This window comes from Hippichthys cyanospilos, chromosome 1 (genome assembly GCF_059441005.1).
Source record: "Hippichthys cyanospilos isolate Australia breed blue-spotted pipefish chromosome 1, RoL_Hcya_1.0, whole genome shotgun sequence".
NCBI lineage: Eukaryota > Metazoa > Chordata > Actinopteri > Syngnathiformes > Syngnathidae > Hippichthys > Hippichthys cyanospilos.
Window position 1 is genome coordinate 24,340,538 of NC_142369.1, and position 10,377 is coordinate 24,350,914.

The 10,377-nt window shown below is 38.3% G+C and overlaps 1 protein-coding gene across 3 annotated transcripts; it reads right to left on the reverse strand.

The window, feature by feature from the left end:
* Positions 1-813: 813 nt before the first annotated feature.
* polk (polymerase (DNA directed) kappa) lies at positions 814-9,760 on the reverse strand. 3 transcript variants are annotated; one of them, XM_088424993.1, is made up of 15 exons: positions 9,381-9,760; positions 9,000-9,119; positions 8,779-8,931; positions 8,047-8,178; positions 7,790-7,952; positions 7,492-7,707; positions 6,929-7,053; positions 6,800-6,817; positions 6,651-6,685; positions 6,536-6,568; positions 6,361-6,457; positions 4,160-4,331; positions 2,239-3,171; positions 1,467-1,515; positions 814-1,194 (listed from the first exon to the last, which is right to left on the reverse strand). In XM_088424993.1, exons 1-15 carry the CDS (start codon positions 9,507-9,509, stop codon positions 1,113-1,115), a joined length of 2,457 nt encoding a protein of 818 aa, XP_088281119.1. In that variant the 5' UTR covers positions 9,510-9,760; the 3' UTR covers positions 814-1,112. The 3 variants fall into 3 exon arrangements, with proteins under 3 accessions (XP_088281119.1, XP_088281110.1, XP_088281127.1); XM_088424984.1 differs by having other exon boundaries at positions 6,651-6,817; XM_088425001.1 differs by lacking the exon at positions 8,047-8,178 and having other exon boundaries at positions 6,651-6,817.
* Between the last annotated feature and the right edge of the window lie 617 nt (positions 9,761-10,377).

Consider the following 10,377-nt stretch of genomic DNA (forward strand, 5'->3'; position numbering starts at 1 on the left):
GTTTTGTTTGCAATGGGAAATTTGTTTTAAGACGGTCATACTCCAGTGAGTCATCAACTACATTTAGCCCTACACAAGGGGTCTGATAAAAGCCAAATCCCATTTTTTAGCAGCCTGCAGCTAAATGTACCGTTTGCCATGGCCTGTCTGTCATTTCTCAGCATTTTTCTACAGTTGGGGAACTTTCTCGCTGGGTGGCAAGACAGAACGAGATTTTGGGCTGTTTAACACAGTGGTTTTCAAACAAAACTGCAAAGGAACAAACCATTTCCAAGTAAAAATTTGTGACATTTCTGTTCATAATGCATTGAATAAAATAGGTCAATAAAATGTCTTGCTCTATGTTTGTTCATTTTCTGTAGTACTTGTATAGCTTGCTCCTACATTTCTTGAATCATTACTTTTTTTCTTTCTCACCTAGCTGCTTTTTTTTATACAAAACAAAATTCTAAAAAACAACATACAATTTATTAACACACTGTTTTATTTTTGGGCCTCACATCCTTTGATTTTTCTGCATGTTACCCTTAAAAGTAAGGGTCTGGAGAGCACTGCTCTAGAGCAAAATATTTGAAGCATTTGAAGTCTACATTAAATGTATGAATGTTTCCACTGCGTACTTCACTGTCAAGTCAGGATGAAGCAGGGCACCCAAAACATAATGCTTACATATAGACAGGCAAAATATCAGGGACCGGCCCCAGTCTGGTTCCACATTCATGCTCACATTGTTATTCCTTATCTAACACAAAAACTGGCTATTTTTTGATGAAGTCAAATTTAAAAAGCTACGTAAAATTTATGCGACCACAATTATGCAATGGAGCAATTTATTTATACTTAAGTGTTACATAAAATATTTCAGAATCAACTCAAAAGCAATAAATAACACCATAAAACACGTTTAAAATTTTTCAGAGATTCATAGAAAATATATTAGCACTCGTGTACAACATGCTTATTAAATACTACCAGTATACACATTTTAATTCTGTCCATGACTTCATTCAGATTGTTGCCAATAAAAAGAGTAATTCTAAAAAGTTTCTTACATTAAGGGTTTCATATCAATTTAGTGCAGTTTTTTCCAACTTCCTGTATGTGATGTGCCGTCACCTGAAGAACTTGTCAATGGTGTTGTGAGTGCTCAGACCTTTGGCCTTCTTAGAGGGCAGATATGAAGTTGGATCTCGCCTGTAAATTTAAAAAAAAAACATCGTTTTTAATATACTTGATTAATAACAATATACCTAGGAGAAAAAATTCAAAAAGTTTGTGTTTGATGAGCTGCTAAACCCACAAATGCATGTTCTTAATCCTTAGAAATGTGGCACCATTTAAAAGGGTAATGAACAGGATTTCCAGTGCTTTGAGATTATTGATAGGGAGCAAAGTTACAAAGAAATAAATCAAACACCAATTTTAGAATTTTGTCACTATGTTTTGCACACAACATGCTGTCTTACCTTTTGCTTTTACCTTTGCCTGTTTGCCTCGAAGGGGGGATGCTTCTGTCTGCAAACACAGCCACTCAAAACATTATTTTCTATTCTTGGAAAAAAAAAAAAAAACTACTATACTTGTAGCACCGCTTAAGAAACATAAAGAGACCAATTTGTGGGATAGGATTGTTTAAGAGAAAACAGCGATGCCCAGAATTGGTTCGATATTAATAATTTAAAAAAAAAGAGAGAGAGAGAGCGAGCGAGAGACCGATGATCAAATTAGTAAATTAATAATTGAATAATTGAATTGTATTGACACATTTTTTATTAACCCCAATGCTCAAAATTTCAGCTTCTCAACAGTAAATACAATCCGGACTTCTGTAGTCATCCATGAAATACTGTATGATTAAGACTGATTACCTTAGTGTTCGAAATCAATCAAAACAGTTGCCTTTGCTTTGGAAAACAACGATGAACATTTTGGACTATTTTTCGACAACGATATGGACTAAACCAGCAAGTGAATAATAATTCATTCATGCCCATTTGAAATAATGACATGTATTTTAGAGCCACGATTTTTTTTTGTCCCATTCATCAATTACGATATTGACAAAATAATTGTCAGCTTAATCGATTATCAAAATAATGGTTGGTTGCAACCCTTCTGTACACTGTACAATTACATGCGTGTTGAACTTAACGTAGCAAATACTGCCAAAATCCACTTTATACTTTGAAAACAGCACACATAAAAATGTCATCAAAAATGTGATGAACAAGAACTTACCGATGTCTTTGCTCCTGGCGGTTTCAACTGAGGATGATGTCCCCATCTCATGCAATACTTCCTGGTTCAGGCAGAGGTCAACGTGCCGATTGAAGACAGTGAGGTCATTTGTGTCCTGGGTCAGGTGACACACCGGGCAGACGAGGACGGGACCTTGATCGTGACAGGAACGAGGCTGATGAGAAGTCGGCGTTTCGCTGTCCCGGTTGAGCAACGTGGTCGTGAGACTGCAATCATTTGCAAAGTGGCTCTGCTTCTGTCTGTTTTGCTCTATTTGTTCAATATTCTGTAATTTGTGCTCATGCGCATCAGTCCCTGGAACCTCAGTTTCTTCATGTTCATTGTTTAGATCCGACTTGAGGTCCGATATATGGAGCTGGCCTTTATGGAGACATTGGTCGATATGGCTGTTGAAAACATTCAAATCGTCTGTGCTAATATGGCTGAAACACACAGGACAGGTGAGGCAATTCAATGCTGAACTTGAGGTAGATGGTCCAACCTCATCAATTCCTGAAGATTGTGAGGCTGCACCTTTCGGCAGCATGCCCTTATTGGGTGACTGCACCATTTTATACGCGTCATCATCGCTGAGTGTATCCGCAGATACGCTTTCCTCATTTCCTCGCTCTTGTGAACAAACTTGAAGCTGAAGTCTCTTGGCAAGGGCTCTTTGAAAGAAAGACAGTTGAGGTCTATCAGCAGGCCGGTCCTCCGCTAAGCCCTTTTTCTTCATCTGCCAAGTGACCGCCTCTTTCGTCTGACAGGTCGGTGCTGTGAGAGGACAAGAGGAGAGGCGATCCCCTTCATATTGTTGACAAATTTCCTGGGTGGAATCTTGGGTCTCGGCTTTTCCTGATTGGAGGAAGCCAATGATGCTCTTCTGCAGAGGCTTTTTATCATCTGGATTGACAAAGGCAGAGACCCGAACACCTGCGCAAGAAGAATTTAGATATAGCAATGTGTAATTTCTCTTTCTTTACCTGATGACAACATAAAACCAAATAAACAAAGAAGTGATCGAATGAATAAATACATGCATGAATAAATAAACGACTGAATGAATGAATGAAGATCTGGGATTGAATGTTCACAGATAAGAAAAACTTCATCTTTGGGATTAAATGACTTAATATCCAATGTATTATTTTCGCCATGGTCATTGAATTTTCATGAGTGTTTTCTGATCTGATCAAGATTGGGCACTCAGTCAACAAGAATTTTAAGAGATGTAAAAAGAGAAGAAAATTAAATCGTTAAATAGTTATCATAGTTCATTAAGTGAATAGGAATGGCCAAAAATTTGAATTTCAAATCAGATTTCATCAGTATATCTTTCAGATCACACATTATGCCCAGCAATTAAAAAGTGACAATAATAATAAAAAAATTTAAAAAAATCACAGTTAAGTGTGTTTCATCGATCTTCAACAGAATTTGGCCTGTGGACATGACCAAAAGCTGCATTGTCAAATCAGATTTAATCCACATCTGATTCAGATTGCATTTAAATGAGAAATTTAATGTAAAAAAAAAAATGCCATTCAGAATGTAGAACAATTAAATACACGTTGTGCATGCATGACTGAAAGGTGTATTTTCAAACTAAATGCGACATTCATTGCAAAGGTGACCAACTAAATATGAAAAATGTAATTTATTATGCTATTCAGGATTTCATATGCGCTCAATAAAACATGCTCATTTGGTAGCTTGAACATATTTAGAGGCTTATATTTGAAAATTAAATTGTATCTTGTCGTGTTTACCGAGGACCCTATCATGTTTTGTAACCTTGGATCTGGTAGAAATTCTGACTGAAAGTATTGCAGAATCCTAAATAGCTGGTCATTGAAATGTTTAAAATATTGTGGAGAACTTTCTGTAATAGTAATATTGTACTTCAATGTGTAATAATTACCCATGAGCCTTAGTTTGAGTGGCTGAGGACTTTCATGCTCTATTTCTGTTTGAAGAAGGTCTTTGGCTGCAGCAAAGATCTCATCGGCAGTGGCGATGGCACAAGGGAGCGTCACCGCCCTGGTTTTCACCTCGAAATTCACATTCTTCAGCTTTAGAGTGATGTTTTTACCCTAGGGCAGACCACACTTGATGGGAATACAGATACACACACACTTTTACAGAAACCTAATGCTCCCTGGGAGATATTTTGAAGCAATGACAGTGGCCCCCGCTGTGTCCTTAATGGCAATCCATTTCCTTTGGCTATCAAGACCACATCAGGGCCCAGGCAGGAGGGTGATGACCGCGATCCAACTCTTTACCAATTTAAAAGGCAGAAGGAATTAAAGGTACAGCGTGTAGAACGTATTCTTTTTAAAACCCCACTATAAATTTTAATAACATGTAAAATATTGTTCTACGTTGTAGTAATCGCTAATTATATTACATGAGGGAAACTCAGATTGGAGGCCATTGTGTTTCTTTTCGCAAATAAAGCAGAACGCAAGAAAGTATCACCACGGGTCGATCGGTTTGGGAGTTAGGATGACTACTGTTATTCTACACATTTGAAATCACCCGTCAAATACAAAAGAAAATGCCAGCAAAGATATTACAATACAAGAAGAAGTTGTGGCTTCCTTGTGTTGCAGTGTTGAATTCAGTGTGTGCCGTGTTGTTGCCTATTGCTAACCCTTGTGTGCCTGGATCGTTGTAATCGATGTTCCCCTGTCCTGCATTCTACTTGACTGGTAAAAGTGCATTAGTGTTTGCACTTTAAAAAAAAAAGTGTACAACGTGTTGAATTTTCGCTATGGATTCCTCACTTTCGTCAACCCCCTCCCTGCCTACCTTCTGGCTGTGGCTTTGTTTCCACGGAAACCTGCGCTAAATAACAGCTGTTGACATAGATTTGCCCAAGCTTTGTAGATTTTGTGCTACTGTAAGCTGAAACCAATGTTTAATTGCATTCGTATTTTCACTCACTGTCTCGCTTGACGTAAGCTTGCAACATATGGCCTCTCTGACACACCGTAGTGCATGTGCTGCGTTACCATAATATCACTAAATTTCCCACACTGTTCCCCTCTAAATTCTGGCTTTAAAGACGCAGGGTGGATTATTTAGGGCGGCTCGGTGGCGCAGTGAGTAGCACGTCCACCTCACAGTTCAAAGGTCCCGGTTCAAATCCACCTGGCTCCGGCCTTCCTGGGTGGAGTTTGCATGTTCTCCCCGAGCCCGCGTGGGTTCTCTCCTGGCACTCCGGCTTCCTCCCACTCCCCAAAAACATGCATGGCAGCTGAATTGGACATACTAAATTGTCCTTAGGTGTGATTGGGCGCGTGATTGGTCGTTTGTGCCCTGCGATTGGCTGGCAACTAGTTCAGGGTGTCCCCCGCCTACTGCCCGTAGCCAACTGAGATAGGTGCCTGCGACCCCTGTGGGGATAAGCGACTATAGAAAATTGATGGATGGGTAGATTATTTGCTGTTTACTGGTGTTACGCAAGTGCAGCATGCTCACTACGGCGTCACAGAGAGACCATACTTTGGAAGCATGCTTAGTGCATAATAGAGTGGAACCTACAAAGCCCGGGCAAATATGTCAACACTGGTTAGTTACCCCGGGCTTCCGCGGACATAAAGAAAATGAAAACACGACTCTTACCAGTGAAGCAAAATGTAGGACAGCGATCCAGCCACACAGGATTAACAGGCATCAACACAACTCATGCAGCCGGCCATCCGCGATAAAGGGAAAACTACAGGCTAAGGGAATTTCTTATCACAATGTCTTTGCTGGCGTTTTCTTTTGTGTTTGGTGAATGAACGCAAATGTGTAGAGTAACTTGCCGTGTGGAGCAAACGTTGGTTGGATAGAACACATTTATTTACCCCTTATTGAAATTTGCAGTGGATTTTCAAAATGAATAATGATCTAAATATTACATATTGTCACTTTCAAGAAGTTGAAACACATGAGCACAAGAATCAGTTGGATTATCTAAAACCCCACATTGGATAAATGAAAAAAACTAATATTAATACTGTAATACATTTGATTTTGTTTCTCTTCTGGTACTACTAGCAAAGACGATGCCAGGATGTTGTTCATATAGGACCAATGTGTGATTAAACGTGCTGGTCAGACATGCCGTACCTTGAGATCTTCCTTCTTCAAATCTTGTGCTAAGTCTTCACAAATCTCTCTGCATAATGATAGCTGTTCATCAGGCCTGTTCAGTTCTTTAAATGTTCTGTACATGTTCAAAAGGACGGGGTCAGAGTGACAACATGTAGATAAATGGATTGATTATTCATTTCTAAAACTATACCTCTCAGTGCTCATGCTTTTTCTTTCTCCGTTCCTGCGTAAAAGAGAAAGCATTTATTTCACTCCAAGTCATTTAAGTTGAGTTTTCATGTGTGGGAAATGTGGTAACAGCTTACCTCACGACGTATGATGAGCCCAGACCCATGGAAACCTGCAAAAAGTGATGCCAGGCTGTCTCAGAAAACAACAATGACAACAATGCCATCTGCTGACCAAGATGAGCACAGCTACTGATGCCCAGCGCATTCAGCATCTTTTCGCTCACCTTCCCTATGCCTGAAATCTGTAGTACACACAAACAACTTAGGTGCAACATAATCACAACTGACCAGGTTGGTACAATAAATAAAAGAGGGCTCTGTGTATGTTTTATGTGAACTAAAGTGATGTATACTTTGCGAACTGGGAGGTTCTGGATGAAGTCCATGACAGCCTCTCTGGTAGATGCTAGTCTGAACTGTCCGTTAGGCTTGTTCTTGTCACTGCATACCTTGGCCAGCATCGTGTTTGGAGCAATACCTGGAGGAGTATGAACAGTTAATGAAATCCAAAGAATAAATTTGAGCAAACGTGCCATCGTGTATGATGTCAATGTGTGTGTGTGTGTGTGTGTGTGTGTGTGTGTATATGTGTTTTTTTTTTTTTTTACCTAAAGCAAATTATTACTGAATTACTAATGAATTACTACTTAATTCATACCAGTCAACTTCAGACCCTTTGTGAGTCAAATACTTGGAAAAAATGTGGAGAAAATGTGTGTGTGTGTGTGTGTGTGTGTGTGTGTTTTTTTTTTAATTTATATATGAATAAAGATCTGAGAATGAATGTCTGGACTCAGGACTCTTTAAGAAAAAAAGTAACAATATGTCTCTTGGATTGAATGAGTTAATGTTATTGTTATTGGTTGAACATTGAGCCATTTTTCCACTGTACATTTGCTAGTTTGTCTCTTCTTACCTGCACTGGCAGTCAGCATGGTCTTCTGCTCAATGCGGAAGCGCATCTCCCTCACAGCCTCATCAACAGAGATACCAAAAACCTCGGCAGCTTTACCAATTGCATCAGCATTTTCGGAACTTGACAAGGATTGAGAGGAATTTGGGCTGTCCTCAAACAGCACAGGGGAGAAGCCTTTCAACTCTGATTCCTGTTGATTATCTGGTTGCTCATTGCCTTTAAAAAATATTTATATTTCAGATGTTACATTTTATTATAATATAGACGATATGCTGTATTTATATTTTTTCAGTCATGCCTGTATTAGTGGATGGATGGATACAGCTGTAGGTATAGCGATGTGTTCGTGAGGCTTCTGGCCAGCTCTTCCTTAGTTCCAGGTGTTCTGTAAAATCCAGATAGGCTTCGTCCAGACTCACTGGTTGAAATTGAGGATCATAGTCTGCAAATATTTCCCTGATCTAAAAGAAACAAAAACACACAAGCTGGTGGTTAAGGCAGGTCTGTGTTTATGATGCTTTGTATGTGTGTGTGTGTGTGTGTATGTAGTCTCACCTCATTACTGACTGATTTGTATTTATCAAAGTTGCACGGAACAATGACTAAATGAGGGCAAAGTTTTTTGGCTATGAATCCTGGCATAGCTGCTCGAACTCCATATTTCCTGGCATGGTAGTTAGATGTGGACTAAAAAAGCACAGGTTAGAAATACATTTAGCAAAAAACAAAACAAAAAAAGTCCAAATTACTGCTTTTGAAAAACCTATTTCAATGAGAATTTTTCATGCAGCTACGTGACTGGATCTCATTTTATTGTACTAGTATTCATATTTTACAGTACTTACCATATAGGAGATATGGGACTCATGCTAAATTAATGTGATGTGGATAACACTAAAAAGCCACAACTTTATACACACCTGCATAGTTTGAGGTAAGGAGAGATAAAGCCCAATGAAATATGTGCCCCCTGTATGTTAAGTGGTTTTGTTTGTTTTGTTTTTTTTTGTCGATAATTTAACAAGTTACACTAATGCAGGTGAATTTTTCTGTTCTGTAGAATTACAATGCATTAAATCAACAGGTTTAATATTTGTGTTACCCTTTTAAATACATGAGATAAATAATAATCATGCAAACAATAAGCATGCTCTTTTTTAAATCCTCTGGTAGTGTCAATCATTTATCTTTGTAAAGGGGGGTTTAGTTGTGAATGTCATTGTGCAGGAGAACCAAATGGAATGACCAATCAGTGCAAATCATGACATGGATATTCTTTTGACTGACCAGCATACTCATGGAACCAACAGCCATTGGCTTGTCCTTGAGGTCAGGGTTGTCTCTCATCTCCACCGCAGCGTAGAAAGCGTCCATGTCCACGTGCACAATCACACGGCTTAGATCACGACTTTTCTCCAGCTCGGTGGCTACCCTCTCCACCTGTCAAGAGGGCAGTAATGAACTCTAGTGTGTTGATTTTTTTTTTTACAGTGTTTGTTGTATATTACCTGAGCATGGGCTTTCTTTAACTGCTGTTCTGTGATATGGGCTTTTTGCAGCATCATTTTCTCAATGCGCTGGTTCACCTGATGCTCTCTCTTCAGCTCGTTCTCATAAAACTTAGATCCCTTCAAGTGAAGGGCAAGGACAGCATTAGTGAGATCTATCATGACAAGTTACAATAGTACATCTTTCAGAGCTATACATCACTGTATTGAGGATAGGAGATTTTCACACAAGACTGGACAGAATTCTCGTTTCAAAAAAGGCCTTAGCACGGTTATAAAACATTTGCACTTGACTACACATTAATTTTCTACGGTGGCTATAGCTGGATGGGCTTAAGAGGATTACAACAAACTGAACGAAAGAGTTTTATTAGTAGCTACCTTCGATGCCTCCATGATGATTTTGTTGATTTTGTCTCTGTCAAGACCCTCCATGCCAGCTTTGTTGTCATTGAGGGCCATTCTGGAAAGGAGCCCACCTCCTTTGGTCGCTGCGGTGCCATTTTCCATCCCGATTATCCGATCTGTATTGTAGAAATAGTATTTTGTTTGTTCCAACAATAACGTTCAGTCTTATATCTAGCTATGTGTATCATTATGCAGTCAGTCTTTGACGTCTTTGTGAGTTGTACACAAATAATGACATTTTAAACTTTAGGGCTGCAATTATTCCAAACCGGGAAACAGAACTACTTAATAGCTGTCAAAATCTCCAACGCCTTAACTCAAAATAACTGAAGCGCAATTCCTCTTTCGCAGCACTTCCGCGTTCATTATATATGAACGGAAATGCAATCCTTTTCCGGTGGGAATTTTTATACTAGTCTTTTTTTTTTAAACAGTGATTTAGCATCAATTAATGTTTGCGTGGATATGTTAAAATTTTAAATGTGGCTTACACAGTAATTTTTTGTTGTTGTGTGTCAAACGATGTCTGAGGAAAAAAGAACGCTCCTAATGATGCCACTTCACGTCACATTCAGGTGGACTTTTAAGAGGTCAATTGACGTGAATTTTATTTTGGCCGAGATATAGGACAAAGTACAAGAACATTACTTCTGAAGTGTCTATCATGGACAATAGGACAACGTAATATCTCGAAATAATGCATTTTAGCAAAACGTGTGAAAGAGTAGCTTTAGTATTTGATCAAATAATGGTCAAGTAGTAGGGCGTATAAAATCCTACAGTTGATAGCAGCAACTAGTACGAATAAATTAAATCAAATTAAATTAGTTTACTGGGAAATATATATATATATATATATATATATATATATATATATATATATATATATATATATATATATATATATATATATATATATATATATATATATATATATATATATATATATATATATATATATATATATATA

What these genes read in the sequence shown, in the direction of transcription:
- polk (XM_088424984.1), bottom strand. Translation starts at nt 9,509, where the DNA reads ATGGAAAATGGCACCGCAGCGACCAAAGGAGGTGGGCTCCTTTCCAGA. An exon ending in TAAAGAAAGCCCATGCTCAG is followed by an intron (nt 8,932 to 8,999) that starts GTAATATACAAC and finishes CCCTCTTGACAG; the next exon opens with GTGGAGAGGGTAGCCACCGA. An exon ending in GGCAAAGGTAAAAGCAAAAG is followed by an intron (nt 1,195 to 1,466) that starts GTAAGACAGCAT and finishes TTAAATTTACAG; the next exon opens with GCGAGATCCAACTTCATATC.